General features: G+C 43.0%; 1 protein-coding gene across 1 annotated transcript in view; it reads right to left on the bottom strand.

The window, feature by feature from the left end:
- Positions 1 to 2,729: 2,729 nt before the first annotated feature.
- Positions 2,730 to 25,849, bottom strand: part of LOC146005526 (cell adhesion molecule 2-like) — a 181,600-nt gene continuing 158,480 nt past the window's right edge. Inside the window, exons 5-6 of the mRNA XM_083144772.1 lie at positions 5,466 to 5,694; positions 2,730 to 3,162 (exon numbers count right to left, since the gene is read on the bottom strand). Coding sequence (XP_083000898.1) covers positions 3,056 to 3,162; positions 5,466 to 5,694 — 336 coding nt within the window. The 3' untranslated portion in view covers positions 2,730 to 3,055. The remainder of the gene's footprint in view (positions 3,163 to 5,465; positions 5,695 to 25,849) is intronic.

Here is a 25,849-nt window from a genome sequence, read left to right as displayed (position 1 = left end):
GAATTAATTTATAGTCATCAACAATATGTTGGACTTTCATAAATTTTGAAAGAATAGTGCAAATTGATACTTTCTTTAAAATATTGTACTTAATATTATTACACGAGTCAAAAAGCAACTAGATCTCCTTAATACAGTGTGTTAAAAAAATGCCCTGATATTAAGACTTGTTAGAGGATAAAACCTATATGACTTCGAGTTTGGTCTGCTCCATGTTTCGTTATCGCTTTTGCCACTAAGAGCGCTGTGATCGTTGTTCAATTAAAATGGCGTCTGTTCTAGGGATTAGGGATTCAAAATACTAATGTGACGTTGATATCGCTGTCTCTATGAACTGTTTGTTTCCGCGATTAGCTTAAAATGCGGAAGAAATGCGATGTAAAATGCAAATACATATATTTAGTTCCACTCTGTTACAAATTGAACAGCCTCTCTTACTTTTAAAAAGAAAGATGTTTTGAGGTGTAGGAACCTTTATATTTTCTGATATTTACATGTTATTTGCTATTACCAAGGAAAGCGAGTGAATATTATTTAACTAACTGGATATTCTACGGGGTGTCTCAAAAGTCTCCATACATGGGAATAACATTATTTCTTTGCAAGGGAGACGCAAAAATGCCACTGAATCATGCTGAGCGCATCAACATGAATTAATTTAATTGCAGGAATGTATTGACTTGCGCATGGCTATCAAAGGTCGCCACATCGAGCACATTATATGACATTTCAATTCTAAAGTGACATTCCCTATGCATTGGGACTTTTGGGACATCCTGTATAATTGAACCGGTCACACGAACAACGTTGAATCAAATACAAAATGTCACACAGCAATGTTGATTTCTGTTATACGTTTTTCATCAAATAGGAAGTTCCACGGTGCAGGAAACCTATCCATTTCTTTATAAAACGCGTAGTGAAAAACATTTTTCTCCAATTTAATGTCCCCGTCGGCAAGTCTGTTGGTTGCAACATTGTTCGTCTGACCGATTCAAATAATATGGTACTATTATATTTTGTGCTTTGATTAAAATTGTATTTTCTATGTGGTTTATTTGTGAAAATAATAAATTACGGAAATAAGGTTGAGAAATTGTCACCGGTATGGGAACGGAGTAGACAACAGTGTAGCATAAACAGGATTCCTATGAATTAGGAAAGGTTGTTAATCTCCATCCGGCCTATACACAGGGTGGCGCATATTGTATATACCAATATCATTTGGCAAACCTGTTGGAATGCAGGTGCGAATGCCCAGAAAATTTCCATTTTTAGGCTGCTGCAAGACGGGCAATTAGTCTGCCATGAAACGTTGGCAGGTTCAGACACGAATCGTGGCAGCGGAGGCGTTCATCCGAACGGGTTTCATTCAGGAGACGCAGGAGAGACAGAGAAGCAACAGGGCGCCAGAGAATCCGCCTCCCCCGACCTGGAGACTTGTATTTCTCCACTGCATTGGTTCTCTATTGTCTGGCTCATTGTATCATGTTGTGACGCTCTGGCACAGGTTGATGGCGATCCTCATTGAACCGTATCGCAATGCCTGCTGCGTCTTTTGAATGTAACCCATTCGGATGAACGCTTCCACTGCCACCGATTCATGTCTGAACCGGGGCCAACGTTCCATGGGAGACTAATTGCCAAACTTGCAGCTGCCTGAGAATGTGAAACTTCTGCGCATGCGCACCTGCATTCCGACAGGGTTGCCAAATGATATTGGTAGATACAATATGCGTCATCCTATAGCTATAGTCCAACGTTCCCCTTCCCTCGGTTGTGACTTTCTTCCTCCAAATATACCCTTCAGACTAAGTCTTGAGACTTGGTTTATCCCAATTCGCTTCCAGGAGAGATTTTTAAAAGATGTAAATTGTAGTGCACTTACCCAAGAAAAAAACTGACGCGTTAAAGTTTTGTTATTTTAACTTTCCATCTGCTACTAGTTACCTGTGAAACCAACTGTGTGACGCAATTATAATATGGTAAATTTCAAGCATACACTTGAGTTATAATTTTACTACGCGAACATACAGTAACATGAGTTAAAGGGAGATGTTCCGACTAACCTAAAAGAAAGCTGAGAAGTCCGATTAAAGAGAGCCAATACAGAGTGTTTCAAAAGTCGCACAATCAAAACTTTAATAGCTTGTAACATGAAAGTCGTAAAATATATTTACATAGGATTTTATGCATTATAAATCTTGAAACTGTTGAATGCTTAACATTATCAGTTTTCCACCCAAAAATTTTATAAATTAAATAATTGTGGAAGTGAGCGTTCACATGTTCCCAGAATGCCACTTTTGAATGAGAAACATGTGTAAAAAATTATCGAAAGTTCATAATTAGACGTCTGACGACTTATGCTATGCTAATCTGTCATTTGCGACCAATATGGATCATGTGCAGTATTTGATCAGGCGATTGGTTTAGTGGAAAAGTGATATTTTAGTGGCATCTTTCCTTAGCTGGCAACACTAGCAGGTCGAAATTTTGTCAGCAGGCGTAGGCAGCATGTGCCTAAGTATAGGCATCAAGTGTTTAAATCTTTTACAAAAATCGCGAGGTGACAAATGACGTCCTCTTAATTTTAACATCAACCACAGCGCTCCTAGCGGCGAAAGAGTTGACTAAACGTACCAGTAGAGAAACTTCCGTTCAGTAAGAAACCACCTGTAAATGTAAATGGAAGTAAAATACATACGTAATACATAAAAAAACTGTAATTTTATGGACACTTGTGGTTTAAAATGAATAAACACTACTTAGAAAGACCAAAATGATTGCCTGCTTAAGTCTCATATGATTTTAACGCTAACGTTTCAGATCACTTAAAACACTTCCCAAATGCCACCAGAGACATCTATGATTCACACGAGTTTCACATTATGATTGAGCACGGTGTTCACTAACCCACACTGCAATTGATATCTACATTCATCATAGTACGTAGGCCATTGTTAACACAAGTATGCATTGTTGCAAGGCGCGTCCACACGCTCGTGTTGTACCGTTATATTTTCACTTTTCAAAGACTTTTCACCGGCATTTGTCACGTCAGCATCCAAGATGTTCTGCTACAGGTCGTTACAGATACCAGTGACGTCAGCACTGCTGTCACGACAATGGAGGCGCTTGGGTGAGTTGAATCAGCTCTTACTGAAAAATAAAACAAGAAACGTTAATAATTTGATGGATTTTGGAAAATATGAACACGCATCTAAAACTAATTTCAAAATTAGAGCATTTTAATGTTGCATCCACGAATTTAGTTACAGAAATAACAGTAAAGGCTGTGCAATCATGAGGGGGGGGGGTAAGCAAGCAAACTAAAACAAGTCCTCTGCACATTATTATTCGAGAGGGTTCGACCAATGCGTGCGTGAATGCATGGAGGGGAAATGCGGCTGCAGACACCAGCTGTTTGCAGCAGCGCGCACTCCTTTGTTCCGTCCACTCGCTTTCACCCCTTTTTTACCGTTGCGCGTGGCACTGCTCCACAGATTCCCGACACGGAGTGTAACTAGGCTACGAAAAAGTACTTGAAACAATCATGTGTAGAATTCAATAATTTGAGAATGGCTGACAAGAATGATATTTTTCTGAGGTAAATAATGCAAATGTATTTGCAAACAAACCATTTTAGTATTTTCAAAATAAGACAATTAAATTTGCATATTTTATCTATCTACAGGTCATGGGCTACTTTGAAATGTTACAAAATATTTAAAATATTGTTTAAATATAGCACATATAAACAAAAAAAAATCAAAATGTGTGCATTCAGTACGCTAAGTAACTCAATTTTTGCGTGACGCAGCGAGAGTGGGGTAGCGCACAGAAAAAAGTGTAGGATGTTACACAATAGGATAAGCATATTACAGTACGTACTGTACGAACATAATGTTTTTCTTTCCTACATTCAAGGAACAAAATACTGTACTACATACATTACAAATTTAACAAAAGAAAATACAGTACACGTAGTGTAATCCTTTGTTAAATTACTGAATTCAAAATGCTCTTTCATTTTGAATAAGCTCTAACTATTTCTGGCCAGATCCAGATTGTTCAAAATAATCATCTACATTTTTCTGATTCTTAAAAGTTCTTTACAATTGTTTTTTCAATATGTGTCTCAAGTTCACATAGAATACTGTCTCCTGTCTGCACTTTTAAAAAGAAATACGTTCGGTGTAACATGAAACAATGCGCGCTAGTTCGAAATACTGGCCATTGTTGTGGCGAATTCCAGGAATTGCAACCATTTTCCTTCAGGCTGTCCGTTATTAAGAAGTTTTATTTGCGTTGGGGAGGTAGTTTTCAGTGTCCGCGTCCGTTATTAAGAATGTTCGTTATTGAGAAGTAATATTGCCATTAAACCAGTATTGTGCATCTACGTGTAAACAGCGATAGTCTACATTCTACACGTAGACTATTTTATACACGTATATTACGTAATCTATGTAAACAACATGGCGAAAGGTGATAACTTAGCAAAGGGCGCCGTGAAATTAAAAGAAAATTATACTGCGTATCAGTTGCTGATGTATAAGGATAACTTTTCATACTCTTCCTTCCAAATTCGAACAATTTCCCACCTAGGAAGAAACCTAATAGAAAATATTCTAGTGTTTTATGGGGAAAAGACCACTCTTGGCTCACGACTGCCATCTGTTGTTGTTTTTTGCATACTATTTATCTTCATCCATAGTTGATAATAGAATAGACGATAAATTTTGTTGTAAATAGGGTTATTTTGATTTCGTTAGGAACCAATATAGTTGAAAATGTCACTTTCCTTTCATGAAACCCGTGAAAATTAATTTTAATGCACTTTAGATTGTCTACGTAGTCTATGTAAACTAAAAACCAATGTAATCTACGCGTAGATTACGTGTAGACAACGCAAGTAGACGTAAACTTATAGTCTACGGCACATCACTGCATTAAACCCATGTATTTCTGACGTGTAATTTAAAAATGTCCGTAATTTAGAGGTGTCCTCTATTCGGAGGTGTCCGTTCCGAGAAGTTGTACTATATTATCATCCTTACGAAAATACAGTGCCAAAAAAAAGGGAAATATAAAGATACCCATTTTTTACAGTTTGTCTTAAAATTACTCAAAACCCATTGGGAATATTTAAAACATGAATAGGACCAAATTTGTAGAGTACTGTGGACACTGAAATTAAAACAGAATGCCCCCGTATGGTTTCAGTGTTATGTATGGTTTCCTGCAACACTGCATATTGAATGTTCATGGAGTCGTTTGGAGGGGGGGGGGAGGGTTGGGGACGTTTTACAAAATGCACCTGTTATTATGGTCTAACAATACACCAAAATTCAGCTTTCCCCTAATTTGTTCCGACAAAAATTCTTCATTTTCTGGGCTAATATGAGACACCCTTTATTATACTGAATCGTTTCAACTACAAAGGATGAGAAATAGCACATTACTTTGCAACAATGCTTCTCTGTTGCCCAGGAGAGGCTCGTTGTGGCTGCCCATGACGCTTTCTGTGCTTCCCTTCCAGAAGTCGAAGGATATCCTAGCGACGCAGCGAACCTTCATGTTCCCCTGCAGGAAGTGGTGCGGCCTGGCGTTGAACCTCAGACCGAGCGTCGACGTCACCAACCCCGTATGGTGACGCACCGGATGGTACTGCACCAAGGAACCTGAATCTACCTGTAAACGTGAACATATAAAATTGATTAAAATGTTAACGGACATATGAGTTTATTATATCGAATCATAGATGGCGCAAGAAATTATGAAGTAAAGAATCTTTCATCTAAATACAATATAGTAATCCGTATTAGCATTGTAATGATGAAAAATTATGTGCATTACAGACTACAAAATACTTAATCAATAATCATCACAATAGTTATTCCTTGAATAAAAAATCATCATCAAAATCTTTATATTGCGATAAAAACTATATTCAAGATTAGAATAATACAAAAAAAAAAAAAAGTCACGTTTGAGAAATTCAATATATCCATTTGCAGTACTTCATTGATTTTGAAATGTAAAAGTTTAAAAGTATAATATTGAAAACTTTAAATTAATTTATAACAGTGTGAACTAGCAATATGATAATGCACTTATAATTTTAACACTATCCAATCAACATCAAGAACAAAGCCAAGTATTTGAAAATTCAATTATGTGGGTCTAAGGCTGTGAATATACACCATATGCGTGAGCACGGAGGTGAAAAGCGAGGGGGGGGGGAATTGACCCCCACTAATCATGGACGTCCGCAGATTTTTTCCCCAGGGAGAGGCAAACCGGGTATATTTTCGAGAGGGGTAAACAAGGAATATTGTTGCCTTCTCAAAAATCATCACTTGACTGAAATTATCACGTTACTGCATCGCAATTATATGTGTGAAGGCCATACTTACACATCCCCATCCGGACGTTCATTGCCCATATACTTTCACCGAGAAATTTAGTGTAGAGGAATATTATCGCCGTTATTAAACGATATTATACTCTTGAAGAATATGAAGTATTTTCAAGCCGATGGATTGAACTATCCAGCTTTCTTCTCTGGCAAATTTCTTGTTTATAGCACTGACACATGCTTTATTCGTCACTTATGCAGCCTCTAAGTTGCTACCTTATACTATCTATCTGTATATATACAGGGTGTTCACAAAGTGTCTGACACATTTAAATTGTAAATAAATTAGAAAGTAATGAAGGTACAAATAAATTGGTGGCAACGATAGATAGATAAACTCATAAAGTTTTATGCTCTGTATCAGTACACTTAATACGTAAATATTTGCTCCTTTTGGCACACGGAGAATGCCAAGACTATAATCACTTTCTACCCACGTTCGGATCAGCATGCCGACATCCACGGTGGCTATCACTTTTGTAAGGTTTGTCAACATTGTTCGTCGTGTTTTGAACGAACGTTTTCCGGGAACATGGATTTGGTGGTCCGATTCCTTGGCCCCCAAGGTCACCTGGCATAACCCCATTGGATTGTTATTCTCTGGGGATATGTGGCAGACTTTGTTTTTAGGCTAAAGTGCGACAAATAAAGCACACATAGAAGTGTACTGATACAGGACATAAAACATTTTGAGTTTATTTATCTATCGTTGCCACCAGTTTATTTGTACATTTATTAGTTCCTAATTTATTCATAGTTGAAATGTGTCAGATACTTTGTGTACACCCTGTATAATACATGTATAAGCAGATTTTCGGTGGGTCCTGGCACACACTATACACATCCCTGTTTCATACCCATTAATACAATAAAGCAGTGAGATGCCCGCTGCATCTTCATCAAGGTTTCTGCCACACCCCTAATCAGAAGTCTGCGCACGCCTATGAGATGCACAAAAACTCCACTTTAATATGAGCAAGTTCTTTCATGTATAATACTGTTACAATGTTTCAAATATTCAGACAGTGTACAGTAACTTTCTGAACACTCTGTATTAATAGAGGCATCAACTTGTATGGGCCTGTGAGGTTCGAGCCCACTCAATAAATTGCCTTATTATTATGTATTATTTACAAATAAATTATTGTTGTTATTGATTTAGTTTATTTTACTTTGCGTTTTGTGCCTCCTGGCTAATTTGCGGAGATGGGGATGAGTGATGAAATTGATGAATGGACATTCACAAACAGCCAAGCCCGAGCAGGATTCGAACCCGGAACCCTTGGCGTCGAATTTACAAATAAAGTCCCAGCGCTTAAAAGAAGAAAATCCTTGAACATTATACTCTCAAAGCATTCAGGTAAATTAATTGCTGGCTGTTATCATAATATTTCATAATAACTTATTACATTTCTAATATGATACTTTTCAATGTCTTAAATTATTTACACTATCCGTGGTCATGCTAGCCCCGTCTAGTTGGCTGCATTTTTTGACTCGCTTTGACTCTTCTTGCACCGAAGCGTCTAGATGGTTGCACGGAGCAAGACCGTGTCGTCTAGTTCGTTGATTTCGAGTCAAGTAGTGTATTTGGTGTCTGCACAATCTTTCGGACTGGTGTATGTTTGGTGTATGGTCACGTGGTGCGTGCTGACTAATCAAATGACAGTTTAAAGCAGCAGACAAGCATTTGCTGAATCTTCTGAACTCGAACACCGCTTTCCGTCTACAGAGCGTCTCAACCTTAAAAGTGAGTATGGGTTAAATGGAGCGCGGCGTTGCCAGATCAACAAACGGAGTCGCATCGAGTCGCTGTTAATCGCTAATGATTGCGACAAATTTACTTCCTTAATATCGTATAGGAAATCAGTAGTACAATCAAGCCGGTTCACAAACCGAAAATGGCGCTCGGTGGCGCTCGCAGTGTTGCCAACCTCTTACTCGAAAAAATCACCAAGGTTTTTGTTTTTGGGTCTAACCTAACCTCAAGCAAGGAGCTGGCAACACTGCTTGAGGCTTTTCTCGCAGTGTGGCCAACTCACCCCAAGAATATTTCACCATGTGATATTTTACAAGCGAAGCTAACCTACAAATGGGAGTTGGCAACACTGATTAGTGGAGGTAGCCGGGTTCACCAACATCAATTGGCGTTCAGTGTTGCCAACTCACCCTAAGAATATTTCACCATGTGATATTTTACAAGCGAAGCTAACCTACGAATGGGAGTTAGCAACACTGATTAGTGTAATCAGCTCAGTTGAGCGCCATCAATTGGCGATTAGTGTTGCCAACTCACCTTAAGAATATTTCGCCACATGTTATTTTACAGACGAAGCTAACCTACGAATGGGAGTTGGCAACACTGACTAGTGGAGGTGCACGGGTTGAGTGCCATCAATTGATGTTGCCAGTGTTGCCAACTCACCTCAAGAATATTTCACCATGTGATATTTTACAGGCGAAGCTAACCTACAAATAGAAGTTGACAACACTGGTAACATCAATTGCGGTTCAATGTTGCCAACTCACCTGAAGAATATTTCACCATGTGATATTTTACAGGCGAAGCTAACCTACAAATAGAAGTTGACAACACTGGTAACATCAATTGCGGTTCAATGTTGTCAACTTACCTGAAGAATATTTCATCATGTGATATTTTACAGGCGAAGCTAACCTACAAATGGGAGTTGGCAACACTGACTAATAGAAGTGGCCAGGGTTGCGTCCGAATCAGCAGCAGATGTCACCTACACCGTTCCATCCGGGACTCAGCCAATCTCTGTTGTCCGAATTTGCGGTAGACGTGGAGTCGGAGGGAGGCGCGACAGATGCATGCTTGAACTTGCTGTGACGCTGCGCTTGGCAGCCATATTCTAACTTTCACTTTGTACAGACAATATTTACTGATTAGAGGATGTAAAACTCAGTTATATTTTAATATTTTTTCGATAATACTGAATGCAGAAAACATAAATAATGAAATAGCGTGTTATATTTTTAATGTGAGTAGTTAGGTGGAAATCATTGTCATGTTTGTTTGCGCCCCAGAGCGCGGTGGGTGAAGTTCGGGCTGACACCTGGCGGGAAAAGTGACAGCCGTACTACAAGGGGACATGCAGATTCGGACGACTTGGACGCGACTTCGAGTGCACGCGAGAGCAACGGGGGAGAACGGGATGGAGCGCTTGCCAATCCGGACACGGCTTTTGTAAACCTCTCTCGGGAACGATGTGCCACACACGCGCGCGCGCGCCTATCGGTAGATTATGTTTCGCGTATTTATTCGTTGCGCTGACACAGCGTGATGAGTAAATAATGCATTTTCTCATTTTTGAAGTACGAATGCACTTTATCGTAATCTTCCAAGTCCCGGGGACACTAATGTTTGTATATCGTGACTTTTGTAAACCTCTCTCGGGAACGATGTGCCACACACACACACGTGCACGTGCTGGCGTCTCTTATTATTTGTGCAAGAAAAAGATGTTAAACCTGTTAAAACTGCTCTGTAACCCTCTCGTTCTTCACGTCGTACGCGAAAGACTTCTCTGCAATCAGGATAACGCTACACACGGTATCATCGGGCAGCGCGTCGTGGAACTCGCAGACGATTTTGATGTTGGTGCGATCGTTGACCACCACCTGCCTCCTCTTCGTCGTGTTGATGACGAACATCGGCCTGCGGATTTTGAATTCGCTGGGCGTGTAGTACATGTCCACGTTTCCCTCGGTCACGCGCTTGTAAGCCGTGTAAGCTTCGTAAAGTTTGAGGTAATCGTCTTTGGTCATGTCGAGGTTGTAATTCTCGCGCGGGAACACTTCGTTCCTACCATTCTTGAGATAAATGTTCTTGATCTTGCAGTCGTCGAACTTGCTGGAATCTTTTTCCTGGTTGTTATCGCGACCGGTTTGAAAGAGCACTACGACGAAATCTGGCATGTCGAACTGTATGTTGTTGAACTGAGTCGTCACGTCGAATTCCATGTGACTTCCCGACGCCAACTTCTGTACGCACTGGTAACCGTGAAAGTGAATCGGCACCTGCGGACTCTTCAAGATCTCCGCTTTGTACTTGAGGTCGTAGTTCGTCTCGTATTCCACGATCGGCATTCTCAATTCCATGCTTCGGATGACGCACTTGGCTGCTTCGGGTAATGTGTTGGCTATCGGCGTGCCGTCGGCGTTCAAGTTGGTGTATCGCATCAGTGCGCCGTTGTCGTTGGCCGCTCTTCGAAACGTGACGCGCAATCCCCCCTTCCACATGATCTCTTTGTAGTCGGAGAAGAATCCCGGCAGCAGACGCATGGGAAAAAGCACCGTGTGACTTCTCGTCGATATTTTTGTTCCCGCTTCGAATCCTCCCGCTTGATAGTATGCCGCGTCTGTTTTGGATAATTTCAATGTTCCCACTGCCGTCGACGTGATGCCTGGATAATCGATTCTGTCGATGACGGTGTTGTGTTTCCTCACCTCCACCTGCGAGAACAGGTGAGGCACGAAGTTGTCCACGAGTTTCAAATTTGCATTGGGTGGAAATGCGTCTCCGCTTTCCTTTTTCACTACGTCGAATTGAAGGTAGAGGTCCGCTCTGTGAGGATGAACGAACCCGTCCCCTACGTCCACGTCGTATTCGATCTCCCTGTTCGCTTCGTTGAGATTAGCGAACGTGCGACGGTTCGGAGGGAAAGATTGCAATTCGTAACTTTCGATTTGTTCCATTTTCACTATGCGTGTTATTTACTATATGTTGATCTCCACGATGGCAGTGGTCGTTGCACCTGCGAAATCCACCACCTCTTCTTTCTCGTTCGTCACTACCAACTCTATGTCGTCTATGCGGTTGCGACATACTGGAAAATAGATCGGCGAAGAGGGTGTGTAGATGATCGGTTCCATGAACTCGGAACTGGGTTTGAAAGTGGCTATGATTCCCGTCTGCTTGTGACTTCCTAACAATCCGTCCGAGGATTTCGTGATCATGCCTTCCGCCACGTTGCAGTGAACGTTTAGAGTTTCTATGGCTAGAAATTTAGGAATGTTGGTTGCCGTATGTTTGATGCCAGCTTCGAGTTTGGTGTCGTTCTCGAAACCTAAAAGTTCTCCCATGGTGCCCAGGTCCACGGTCTCCGTCGCCGATACGATTTCCACTCTGTGCGTGACCGAATTTTGAGAAAGGTACGTGCCTTTGGGTAACTGAGCTTGCAAAGTGGAAAGATTGTATTGACCTGGCGTGACGACGATGTGTTCGCTTCCGACGCTAATTTTGTTGTTGTGCTGCGTGACGTTAGGTATGAGGTACATGCTGTAGAATGCACGCAGAGCTACGGATTTAGGATAGACGATGTCGTCGTGCAGCGTGAGTTTCAAGATTGAAGATTCGCTCGTGAGATGGAACACGCCCATCGTGTTTAAGATTCCACAATGCTTTCTGAAAATGTTCCACCGACGGGTTATTTATTTTAGACATGTATGCGAGAACGGAAAGGCAAAGATGGCCGCAGTTAACATCAGTGAAACCCTGGATGCGTTTGTCATTGTAGTAGAGGTTGGCAACACTGAGATACTTCACCAACCTGGCAGGTGGTGTGCCACCAAACGAATCGAAAACAAATGCATTGTCATCGTCAATTTTGAGGTAGCATATCCAATGTGTACCAGGATTTTTGTAACTGTCCAGGTTGACCACGCCATACTCTTTTTTCTTCACAGCAGAGGGTAGAGAATCGGACATGAAAACACCCCTGAAGTTTTTTATTCCCAACAGTTCGATCAGAGATTCAATATCGAAGTTGGACAGGGCTTCTTCTTTTTTTTATATTTCTTCAAAGCATCGAGGTTGCTTTTTTGTTTTTTGGTTATACCTTTCCCCTTCTTCTCCATAGCCAGGTTGTGACGTTTCTGTTCTTCCAATTCCGCCTTGTTCTTCTTCGAGTCGATGACGGTTTTCGCGATGGCGGCGCTACCACCGGCCAAACTTCCAACGGCCCCCAATGCTGCCAGGATGGCTGGGATGCTGAATATGAAACCTCCGATTTTTTGCTGTTTTCGCGAACGCTGCAAGCGTCTCAATTGAGGTGTGCTGAGAAGTAATTTCATTCCGTGTCCTTTTGTCAAGCAAGAACGTTTCTTCTCGCGTTGTTTCTTGGTGAGTAACCCATCGAGGGCACCTAGATTTTTCAGATTGGAGTATGGTATCTGGTACACAACACCCTTGGGCTTCATGTTGATGCTCTATATGTTATCTTCACGGTATGTTATTTATATATATGTTCTAGGATTTTTTTTTGTGTAATTTTTTTTGGTATGTTATTTATATATAAATGTTCTGAGATTTTTTTTGTTCCGTGTAATTTTTTTTCAAGGATATACTCCGCGCAGAGCCCTTACACAAATTCTATTACGTGCTTTGTTTTCTTACCAAGAAGTTCCTTTGTACCCTTGTACACGATTTGAGTTTTGTTCTCGATTAAAATAGCTAGCTTCTCGTCGGATAACATGTTAGCGTATCGATCTGGTAAAAATAGACTGTATTGTGCGTTGAGCAACAGACGCGCCTTGGGACCATACTGGGTAGAAACAATTGAACCGGAAGTTATCGTGTAAGGTTTGTCCACTTCCAATTCCTGAATTTTTACATACTCTACTGACAAATTTAGCATTTGTTTTAATGCTTGGAGGTCACTCATTTTTTCAGTTGTCATATTGAAGAGAAATTTTCAGTGTGTGTGTTAGAGAAATTTAATTTTTTTCACAATGTGTGTTATTTATATATACACTAAAAATTATTTTTTTTTTCACGATGTGTGTTATTTTATATATATTTTTTTTTTCACGAGATTTTTGTATCGAAGATTTTTTTTTGTCTGTGTTAGAGGAAGAAAGTTTGTGCTTCGGAAAATGCGATGATGTGCGTGATGATATCTTCCGTCTCTTGTTTCGACTTATGCCAATCATCTGTGAATCGTCTTCTCCCCTGCCTCGCCTCATGCAGTTCATCTAACCTATTGTTTAATTTTTCCCCTGCGGCCGAAAAAAGAGTGTCGAGATCGTCGCACCTCATGCCGCTAATTTCCCGAAGATAATCCTTGACAGCCATTTCACAAGGGATGCGAAATTCCGGCGTTGATCTCGCTATGATCAAAAATTTTCTTATATCCTCACAATCTCCGTTTACTGCATGTTTGAATATTTTACACAGTAGTTCGTGTGGCAAGTCGGTTATACCAGACATGATGTTTTTTTTTTACTGTATGTTATTTATATACCCCACCCAAGTTTTTGTTTTGTGTTCATGGCTATGGTGGTGCCCAGTGCCGCAACTCTTTCTCCCAGCGATGCGTCTCTGCTGACGAATCTTTCGAAAGCTGCGTGCTCTAATTTTCTGTCTGCTTCGTGACGTGCATCCAGATCGGTGCGAGTGGTGTTGTAGGCGATGTCATGATCTTTGCATGCGGCATCCAACGGATTCACACCCTTGTCTCCTCTCTCCAATCTTTTCTCGAGTTTGGTACCCGGTCCACAGTACTGGTAGCCGGGTAAATGCATCTCGAAAGGTAACTTGTTGATGATGTCGTTCACAAGCCCCTTTCCTTCGGCCATGTTCCAGAATCTCGGAGGCAGCGTGTTGATAATTTTGATGAGGTGACCTATGCCCTTGTCGTCGTTCACGATGAAGTTGGAAAGTTTGGCGCTGATCATGTCCATAATTCCCATCTTCTCGTTGTAGAAATTACGATTGCCTGCATTCTCCTCTCCTGCAATAACCAACAACCTGTCTATGAGCTTGCGCACGTCGTCCACCCACACAAACTCTTTGGGTAGGGTGTTGTAGAGTTTGACGCCGCTGCCTGTTTTGACCTGGTTCCATATCGGCTTGATGAGATTTCTGTACTTCTCGCCGCTGCTCGATTTCACCCTATTCTGCGAGGCGTCGTTGTTCTGGTACAAGGCATCCGTCATGATCAAAATTTCCTTGTAACTCTGGTAATCTTCGTCGGTGTAATCTTTCGGCTGCTTTTTGGCAACGAGTTCCCACAGTCCCACCGTACCCGGATACCTGTTCCAACTATTCTTCTCGCCTAAATTAACTTTAATGTCGTTGCCTTCGAAGGTCACCTTCGATTTTCCAATCTTCCAAACCACACCGCCGCCCTCGTTGCTCTCCATGCTCGGATACAATCCGAACACTTCATCCTTGTCGAATTTCCCCGTGCTCAGGTAGTCTCGTGCCAAAGGTCCCAACTCGATCTTATCCAAAGACGACGACGTGCTACCTATGGCTTGACGTCGTGCCGGTACGTCTCTTAGTTCGAACGGCGTCGAAGGAATGCTCGAAATAGGCGTGGGTACGGCGTAACTTTTAGCTGCAAGTGGTACGAGTTCGTTGATCAAATTTTTATTTTGTTCCGTGACGCCTTTAATTTCTTTACCTAGATCGCTGATGGCGTCGATCACAGGTTGATCTTGACGTTTCTTCTCTTCGTAGAATCCGCGATTCTCGGATTTCCAACCTTTGAAACGTTTCGCGAGGTAGTTTCGCAACTTGAGATTTTCGTCTTCGATTTTTCGTTTCGTCATAGCGTTATTTATACACGTTGTTTCTCACAACGTTGCAACGTTTAGAAAGTCGTTGATTTTGTTTCTGTATTTTCCGTCGTTGGGTTTTCTCGTCATGTCGATCGTCGCGAATCCGAAATCGTCACTGTTCCAGCAAGAAGTGCAGCAGCGTTCCGAAAATTGATTGTAGTTCATGTCTCCGCCTACGTAGTCATCGTACGCGTGCTTGAGGTTGGTGTGATCTTGACGAAACAAACATATGAAATTAGCGTTGTCGCGTATTAACTGTTTTGGAATTTTGGAAAACGTTTGAGCTAGGAAGAAGCAATCTATTCCTTTGTGACGACCTTGCGTGAAAAAATTGCGAATTTCATTTTGATTTTCCAGGATGACATCGTCGAACACAACGACTGAATTTTCACGACAATCGTCGAGTGGCTTTATTTCCGAAGCGAACGTTGCAATGTCCAGACCATCGTACAGTTTTATCAGTTGCTTGTATTTCGCTTGTTCGAGACTTTTCGAAAATACGTAGAGGTGCCTGTTCTTCCAATCTAACCAATTCGGTGCGAGGAGAAAATTGTCCACGAGCAGTGTTGTTTTCCCACACCCCGAAGGACCTACGATCAGACAGCGGATGCTGTCGGGAAGCAACTCACCGTTCTTTTTTCTCGTTTGACTTTCCGAATCCGGTAGACGTTTCACCACGTTCCACGTACTTACAAGATCACTTCGTTCGCGTTGATCCAACTCTTTTCCGGAAGTCCCAGCCATTTGACAAACAGTTTGTCGCCTTTTCTACGCAATACTTTCTCGATGAGGTACGTGTCGGGATGTTTTGTTTTAGAGAGTTCCTCTTCGTAAAATCTTCCTTTCAAAATCTCGCCGCTACTATCTTTTATTATATACGTGTGTCGGTTTCCGGGTAAAACTCGAACCACCGTAAAAAGTTCCGTGCTCCAATTTTTTGTGAACCCCTTCTCGAAGGTGCGTTTGAATTTGCTGATCCTCACCTGGTCTCCAATTTTGAATTTTGAATTCTTGGTAGTCGTGGGAGTGTACTTTGGACAGTAAACTGTAGAAATTAAACGCTGCTCGTCAGATTTCGTAACATCAGCTGGCTTCATGCCTATCGTTCTGTGTACCGTATTATTATAGGTGTCGACGAGTTCCGGCAGTATGTCGACCCATTTGTAATTTCCTCGAAGCGTGAATTGTTTCCACATGTGTGTTTTCAAGGTTCGATTAAATCTTTCCACGATGCTGGCTTTGATGTGACTGAAGGTTGAATAATGTCGAATGTCGTGTTTCCGAATAAACTTTTGGAATACGGCATTGTAAAATTCTTTACCGTTGTCTGTTTGCAAAAACCGAGGTCGTCTGTCGCTTTCGCGAAAAATTGTTTTGAATGCTTCCGTGACGCACGTTCCCGTTTTGGCTTTCAAAGGTAGAGCCCATGCGAATTTCGAAAACGTGTCTATGACGGTGAGGAGGTACTTGTTGCCCTTGTTCAATTTATGCACATTTTTTAGATTGCCGCTACTCATCTCCACGAGGTCACTTTGCCAGAGGTCATCGATTCCCTTGGTTACCACAGCTAAACGTTTGTAGTTGCGGCGTGCAGGTTTATGCAATTCTTCGACGATGGCTTGCCTAGACATTTTTTAGAGATTACGTTTGAAGAGAAGCACCAGCGTGATGGGATTCAAAGAGGGTGGCACTTCGCTCGTGTTTTGAATGATCAGCTTATCGCCGGCACTCACGTCGAAAACGGTGAGATCTTCGTCTTCGTGTATTTCATATATGTTGCGCGTTTCGTTCCAACGTGCCAGAGGAATGTTTCCTGCTTTCTGAACACCACGATTCGATATCAAGGTCATGGTGGGAACGCTAGCTTTTCTGCCGTGAGACCAGTACGAAAATTCGTTTATCTGAATTGTACCATCGAGGAGAAACTTGTAGTACGGATGATAAGGATGTAACATGTACAGTTTGTTACCTTCGACGAACGTGGAGATTCTCTGTTGATTGGGTATGCTGTTGATTTCGATGGCTTGCAGAGAATGCAGTTTAGCGAATTTAGTATCGACGCTAACGAGGTTGCTGTGAAGCTGTCCCAGTGTATTTTGTACGGGCAACAAATGTTCGACGATGCTATCCGTTACTGTAGAAAATGACGGTTTGATTTTCACTTCCACGTTCAACTGCTTGTAGTTTTCGTTGAGTTCTTGTAACTTGGCACCGAAAGAGGCCAGCGTCGATTCCTGCGTGGATTCCAGCACTCCAACTTGATCTCTGATGTTGACGACGATACTCTGAAGATTCTCGACTTGATTCAATTTCGAACTTTTCTCGGTAAGATCGTTCACGATGCTTCGCATCTCGGTAAACTGCATGTGAAGGTCGGCGACGCTCTGCGAAGTGGGCAGCGTCGACACCAGCGAAGTAAGTTCGTCTCGAATCTGTTCCACGTTCGCCGTTTCCGTTTCCAGTCGTTTCAGCATACGTGATATGTTCCTTTTCAAAGCGTGCAATTCTTTTGAGGTGGGGAGATTGGCAACCCTACTCTCGAGATCGCTCAATGAACTTTTGATGTCGCTCGAATCGGATAGTGCCGTCACCGCCGTTTTCAATTTTTCCAAATCTTCGCTCGAAGGTACGCTCGTCCGTAACGATTCCAAGTCACCCTGTATGTTGTCCAGTACGTGATGAAAATGAGCAAGGTTCGATTCGACGTTCAAATTTTCTAAATATTCGATCTTCTGCTGAACCGTGCTCAACGTGTCTTGTATGCTCGTCAACGCACTTGCTTCAGCGTGAATATTTTTAATTTCTTCGTTGATCAACTCCAGAGACGCCTGAAGCGTAGCGATGGTGGTTTGAATGTGTTCGAAATCTTGATAAGCCTCCAATTGAATTTTTATGTTCGCGACGCTTTTGCCGATGACCTGCAGTTCGTCTGACGATGGTAGGTTCGTCATGGTATCTTCCAAAGTCTGTAACTTGGATTTAATTTCTTCCAACGTGCTGGCGAATTCTTCTTGTAATTTGGAAACAACAACATGCAAGTGTTCTACATCAATATCCTTCACGACGGTTTGAAGTTCAGAGAAATTTTTTTCGATTGCGGAAGTTCGTTCTTCGATTTCGAGTTTCAATTTTTCCAAATCTTCATTTTTCGATTGAAATTGCTGCAATTTGGCCAAATCATTTTGAAGCTTATCCACGCTCAACTGTATATTTTGAACGTTGTCGTAAGAAGGTACGTCGACATAATTTTTTATGAGCGTTTTTAGTTCGGAATCGATTTTCAGAATAGGGTCGAGACATTGCGTTTGGAGCGTAGCGATCTCCGACTCTAAACTTTTGTTTAAGGTCTCCTGCAAAGCGATTAAATCGCTCCTCAACTTTTTAATTCGGACGTCCAACATGAGAATCTCTTCTGCGTGGTCTACACGCTTAGTGTTGCCGAAAATGTCGTTAGGCATTTTGGTTAACGGTTATTTATAATAGGATAGACGATTTGTAATTCAACAAAGAGAGGAATAAGTTTGTCGTAATCTCCTAGGAGTTCCACGTATAAACAATCTCCTGCAGAAACATCGTACGTAATGTTAGAAAGCATCTTGTCGTGCTTGATTCGAAAAATGTTTTTGCCGGTAGATATTTTGATTTCACCTACGTTTTCCGGATTCACGGTGATTTGAAGTTTTCCATCGATTGGAATTTTGTAAAAATGTAAATTGTTGTTGAAGACGTAAAACATCTTGCCTACATCGTCATCCAATTTCGTCCAAATGCTGTTAAGGTGAACAATCAGTAGACCGTTGAGTTTAGTTAACATGGAAGGTAGAAATTCATGATCTGTCGTCGCGCGGTGTACAGTCTCCATGTTGGTTTGTTTTCGGAAACCAAAAAGATTCATATTATGCTGGTTATTTAAAATACGGTCAAAGTTTTTTTGTAATAACAGTCAGTGTTTTTTTTTTTGTAATGACTAACAAAATAATTTTTTTTGTTTTTTTTTTTGTTTTGTTTTATGAATCTTCTGTTGAAGATGGGCATATGTTGCAGGTTTTGCTTTCTGCTAAGCGATAGTGCCCCCACGGCAGTGTGTGGATTCCACATTGGAGAACGCACCTCTTGTCATCGTTGGGATCCAGGGCAATCTTCCTCACTTTGTTGGTGGTCAACACATGGTCGACGCTCTGGATGCGCTGTTCAGCTCTTAGAACAGACGACCTGGTCTTGAGGCAATCCACGAAGTCCTCGAATGTGAGATGCTGCCGAACCACCTGTCTGCCAACACCCTTGGCCTTCTTGGTAACGCTGCCCTCGGCTTTGATGGTATAGGCCTTGGCGCGAAGACCTGCAAACTCGAGAATCACGTCTCCGTCCTTCTCGTCTTTGAGTTTGCCGGGCACCTTCTTGTTGCGGGCCAGGATGTCGTACTGGTTTGGCTGGGGATAGCCTGACGTGTCAAAGAGGTTAACCAAAGATGGAACTGTGGCTATATCCCCGTATGCGTCGGCTGTGCGAACGTGGTACACCAAGCTGTCCGTGTCCGTGTAGAGAAGCGAGATGTTGTGGCCGTAGTGTGGACGTAATATGTCGTAGTATGTCTCGAACATGTGGAGCTTGCTCAGATCCAGAACTGTGGCTCCAACGTAGATGGGCTTGGTGAGTTTCACCACACCTTGCCTCATGTGAATCAGAGCCAGCTGCTCGTTATAGATTGTTCGAGACTTGAACAATGGACTCGCGACAAGCTGACGACATCGCTCTTTCCTCGTCACCAATTTTATGTCCACGCGATTCCGTACATTCTCCATGGTCTTGCCAAACACCGCATTATTCATGAGCTTGAAGAAATCCCTATCAAGCTCGGACGTGGCTGCGGTGCGGTATTCAGTGTTGACTTCAATATATGGACGCAACCATGGAGAATGCTCGAACTTGAGGATGTGGTGAACTGCGTGGACTATGACCCCTTGCTGCATCAACCACCGGAGATTTCGGTAGTGAAGGACGTAATTCTTCTTGGGTTCGAAATCCATGACGAGCTTCGTCTGGTTGGAATCGGGTGGACACTTGAACTCGGGTGTAGGGGGAAGATCGCAGAACAAATCCTGCAGCTTCTCGGAGAACTCAAGGTCCACCTCGGCGAAGAACCCATGTTCCGAATCGTCGAAACCTTTAATGTTGAAGTTGGAAGGGTCAGCCCACTCGAACCCTCTAAAAGGGAGTGGCTGCATCATGGAGTGCCCGTACAAGTTATTCACGTCCGTGTGCATGATGTAGCTCGACGGTTGGGTGGAGTCGTAGCCAGTAGCCATGTGATGGTTGTTGGCGCATGCGTGCCGTTGCGACACCTGGACCATTCCTCCCCGCACGGCGCGTTCCACAAACAGCATCATGTCCACGTCCGAAAGAAGCTCCAGCTTGATTTTCGTCACCAGAAACATGGCTGACCACGCCAGTCCGGGGAGACTATAGAAGTAGGCAGGATCCAGGTGGTAGATGTTCATTGCAGTCGCCCGGAACGTCTGGAACACGTCGGCGAGGAGCGTCACATCAAGTCTGAGGTAGGCGTCGTGGTAGTCTCCGAGAGTTCGACAACCTAGCTCGCGCCACATGGACTGGGCGTGATGATATTCTTCGTCGGTGATGTTCGAGCCTCGTAGCTGACTGTAGAACTTCGCCTGGGGAGGTAGCGACGTCTCCGCAAACTTGGTAGAGTCGGTGACGTATTCGTAGGGGTAGACCCCCTTACGCCTGAAGAGACCGGCGTCCAAGTTTGGAAAATTCGCAGAGGTAATAAGCATTTGCTCGTTGCTCAGCTTCCCTGCAAGGGCATCGAGGCTGGCCGGGAGGAACCTCAGGGAATCGAGGAAGCGAAGCTCGATGCTCCTGCTTTTTGAGTTGGGGATCGGCACCCATTTGCTGACGCTAATATAACGCTCCTCGTTTTGTGCCAGGACATTGATTCTTGCATTGTCGTACCCAAGATGCTTAATCAGGTGGTGAAAGTCGTACCCCGAGCCGTTGTGAAAAAACACAGGGATGAAACGCGGGTCCCAGGCGTTAACATTACATCTGTTGCACCAAGGACCAACATACCTACCGTTAAAGTGATCGTGGTGATGGACTTTACGGTTGTTGGCAGTATACTCCTCGACGCAGACAGGGCAAGTGATGGCCTCGTCATGTCTACGTTGATCGTCGGGGGACAGTCGGAGCATAGGCTTGGGGGTCAACAGTACCTTCCCTATCTCGATGGCCTCGTCAACCATCCTCTCGAGGAAGTGTTTGGCTGCGTCGGGACCGCGATACACGTAGGGCTCGGGGGCGATGTGTTGATCTCGTCGCACCACAACGTATGCGAAACTGGATGCCTTGTGGAGTTGGTAAGGGGTGGTGGAAGAAACTTCAGGATCGGGATCGCAAGTGGACAGGGGTTTGAGGAAGGCCTCGAAATCTGCGATGATGATAGCGGGGTGCTCCACCATGGCACCGTGCATGTGGAAACGCTCCACGGTGCCAGGTTTGGGCAAGTCTGCCAGCCCCGGTTCGTTGGCATTGCAGTAGAGCTTGTGGTTAGCGAGCTTCTCGGCAGCGATGTTGGGACCTCGAACATGTTGGTAACTGTGTTGATCTTGTCCGTCGAACATTGACAAACACCTGCGACAAACTTCTTTGTGGTGTTCGTGTTTGCTTGTTTGGCTCGAAACAAGCCGAGAAAGCGAGCGAATAAGGGTGTAGTGATGGCGAGTTTCATCCTTGATGAGCAGAAGATGAATTTCCAGCACACCATCGTCGTCTACATCGCTCACCCGGATAGGGTACACCACATTTTTGTCGGTGAGGCCATAAACATTGATGGCCAACCGAGGGTTGCGTGTACGGGCCTCGAACTTACGAATGTCCGAAAGCGCCACCGGGTAGTCGATCCCAACCATCGCATCTTCCAGCTCTGGCTCGTAGGGTAGGTAGTGGTTAACTCGGCGTGGTTGGTTTTTCCAGTGAACAGGGTGTAATGCTGCAAGCACCGACCAGAGAAAGCACTTGGCGTCACTGTTTTGAATGTTCAGGACGGCTTTTTTATCCTCAATCGCTTCTGGTAAGCGGACGTAGCTGGAGGCGGAGAGAGGTACAAACTTGCAAAGTTTGACGCGCAGTTCGTGAGGCTCGCCACACAACGAACCCCCCGAGCCCTTGGCTTGATGTTCCTCCTGCTTTGCCACCAGCTCCTCGACAAACTTGTTGTAAATATCCTCGAGGTTGTCGACATCCGCCAGATGCAACGTCTTCGCCTTGGTGTTGTGGCAGAAGCTGTAAATTTCATCAGACGGCTTCTTGTACCGACAACGTAGCGATGCGTAGAATTTAGTGGAGTGCGTTGCAAGCGCATCGCCGAGGACGGAAATAATTTGCGCTTGCACGTTCTCTAAAAAGCTACGCACGTCGCATGAGCCCTCCGAAATAAAAGGAAAGTCCTCTAACGAACGCTGGAAAGCAGACTGGTCTGCTTTTATCGCAGGCTTGACGCGTTTGGCGAGTGGTGCATTGATGGAGGCTGCTTCCGCCTTCCTCTTGGTGGAGGTCGAAGGCTGGGCCCCAGATGTATTTTTGCTTAGGCAAGTAAGCTTATGCTTTTTGGCATACGCAATTGTAATATGTTTATTACATCCGGAACACAGTTCGGTGGCAGCCAAATGCTTGCCTGGCACGCAGGTGCGACAATGTCTTGCAAAATGTTCGCTTGATATAGTTTTTTCGCACACAGGGCAACTTTTCATGGAGCGCATTTTTTCGGGGTATGTTTATTTATATATGGGTGGTGTTGCCTTCCTCAAATATATGCTTTAATCAACTCTATAAAAAAAAAAATTAAAAAAATATATAAGAAAAATATGATTGTAGATAGAAAAAACACAATAAATATTGTATGCATGTGTAATTCTATTTAGCTTATTTTTGCTAGACACGAATTTTCTTCAGATTTTATTGCCCACTAATATATTTTTCTACCAATCTAATAGAGGTGTGAAACTATGAAAATGTTCTGAGACAATCTTCTCTAGAACATTCTTCCCCCAAAGCTAATGTTAACAACCTGTTGTAACCTAAGCATCGTGTGTATTGCATCCGGCGAAGCCACGCTAACGCCCAAGCAGCTCGCTATTATGTACCTGCACGCTCCGGATATGCTGACGATCTTCCATCCCAGCTCGCTGTTGTGTGCCTGCATGCTCCGGTTATCTCGCTCGCTCTGAAACAAAATATAAACAAAACAAATTGTATACACCCAAGCGACCCGCTATTATGTACTTGCACGCTCCAGATGTTGCGGGGTAGGTGTACTGACGAGGCTCACCGTTGTGTAACTTTCGTCGTCCCAAGGCCTACGTATTGTTGATAGCACACGCAGAGAGGAGAGGGAGCAAAATTGTAGTTTTTCTAGATGTGTTTGCGCCATAATACAGAAATAATAAGAGGCGCCAGCGCGCACGTATGTATAGCACGTGTTTCCCCCAAGAGAGGTTTACAAAAGTCACGATATACAAACATTAGTGTCCCCGGGACTTGGAAGATTACGATAAAGTGCATTCGTACTTCAAAAATGAGAAAATGCATTATTTACTCATCACGCTGTGTCAGCGCAACGAATAAATACGCGAAACATAATCTACCGATAGGCGCGCGCGCGCGTGTGTGGCACATCGTTCCCGAGAGAGGTTTACAAAAGCCGTGTCCGGATTGGCAAGCGCTCCATCCCGTTCTCCCCCGTTGCTCTCGCGTGCACTCGAAGTCGCGTCCAAGTCGTCCGAATCTGCATGTCCCCTTGTAGTACGGCTGTCACTTTTCCCGCCAGGTGTCAGCCCGAACTTCACCCACCGCGCTCTGGGGCGCAAACAAACATGACAATGATTTCCACCTAACTACTCACATTAAAAATATAACACGCTATTTCATTATTTATGTTTTCTGCATTCAGTATTATCGAAAAAATATTAAAATATAACTGAGTTTTACATCCTCTAATCAGTAAATATTGTCTGTACAAAGTGAAAGTTAGAATATGGCTGCCAAGCGCAGCGTCACAGCAAGTTCAAGCATGCATCTGTCGCGCCTCCCTCCGACTCCACGTCTACCGCAAATTCGGACAACAGAGATTGGCTGAGTCCCGGATGGAACGGTGTAGGTGACATCTGCTGCTGATTCGGACGCAACCCTGGCCACTTCTATTAGTCAGTGTTGCCAACTCCCATTTGTAGGTTAGCTTCGCCTGTAAAATATCACATGATGAAATATTCTTCAGGTAAGTTGACAACATTGAACCGCAATTGATGTTACCAGTGTTGTCAACTTCTATTTGTAGGTTAGCTTCGCCTGTAAAATATCACATGGTGAAATATTCTTCAGGTGAGTTGGCAACATTGAACCGCAATTGATGTTACCAGTGTTGTCAACTTCTATTTGTAGGTTAGCTTCGCCTGTAAAATATCACATGGTGAAATATTCTTGAGGTGAGTTGGCAACACTGGCAACATCAATTGATGGCACTCAACCCGTGCACCTCCACTAGTCAGTGTTGCCAACTCCCATTCGTAGGTTAGCTTCGTCTGTAAAATAACATGTGGCGAAATATTCTTAAGGTGAGTTGGCAACACTAATCGCCAATTGATGGCGCTCAACTGAGCTGATTACACTAATCAGTGTTGCTAACTCCCATTCGTAGGTTAGCTTCGCTTGTAAAATATCACATGGTGAAATATTCTTGGGGTGAGTTGGCAACACTGAACGCCAATTGATGTTGGTGAACCCGGCTACCTCCACTAATCAGTGTTGCCAACTCCCATTTGTAGGTTAGCTTCGCTTGTAAAATATCACATGGTGAAATATTCTTGGGGTGAGTTGGCCACACTGCGAGAAAAGCCTCAAGCAGTGTTGCCAGCTCCTTGCTTGAGGTTAGGTTAGACCCAAAAACAAAAACCTTGGTGATTTTTTCGAGTAAGAGGTTGGCAACACTGCGAGCGCCACCGAGCGCCATTTTCGGTTTGTGAACCGGCTTGATTGTACTACTGAAATCATCAAAATCTATGTATTTGATGCATTTTGGAAAAAAACGATAGTTACCTCAAGATTTGCATGTAAATGTTTATATTTCGACGTAAATATTTACCATTTTACATTTGCATTATATGTGTAATACACGACGCAACTATTGTTACTTCTTTCGTTGAATGCTGTATCCTTTACATAAACAGAATTAAATAAATGCAAAAACAAACATCAAGATACATTTTTTACGGAAAATAGAGCACACTGCACTTCCTACGAACCGGGCCACATGCTCAACTGACTTGTAACCTCGGTGGCGCGCAATGAATTTGATACGCGAGACAGCCCGCATAAACAAACTACGATTGCGGAATAAATAACGGCGCTGTTTAGTAACAATGCATTCTAAAAATTTCTTCCAACAATGGTCAACACTTTTCTCGCTTGATCTGCATGTGTATCGCGACAAACCGAAAAGTTTCTTGCTAACCAACTTTTTCGTGTTACGATCTGATGATTTATACAAAATATCCCATGTGTATGTCATATAACTCTCCTCGTAAGCAAATTAATTCATTCAGGCGAAGAATATCATATCTACAAACATCATAGATCCTGTAGAAAAAAACTGGCGAAGTTGTTCTAGCGGTTTCATATTTATGGCTTTTGAAGTATTTACTAGAAAAAAATTAAGCGTTTTGCAAAATTGCATAATTATGAAAAATTCAGATCACATGAATTTATGACAGGTTATATAATGCCATCATTAAATAGAGCATAAAAAGCTCTACAGGATAATTTGTT

Source organism: Lepisma saccharinum, chromosome 23 (assembly GCF_977018435.1).
Source record: "Lepisma saccharinum chromosome 23, izLepSacc3.1, whole genome shotgun sequence".
NCBI lineage: Eukaryota > Metazoa > Arthropoda > Insecta > Zygentoma > Lepismatidae > Lepisma > Lepisma saccharinum.
This window is presented reverse-complemented; position numbering and strand designations above follow the sequence as displayed.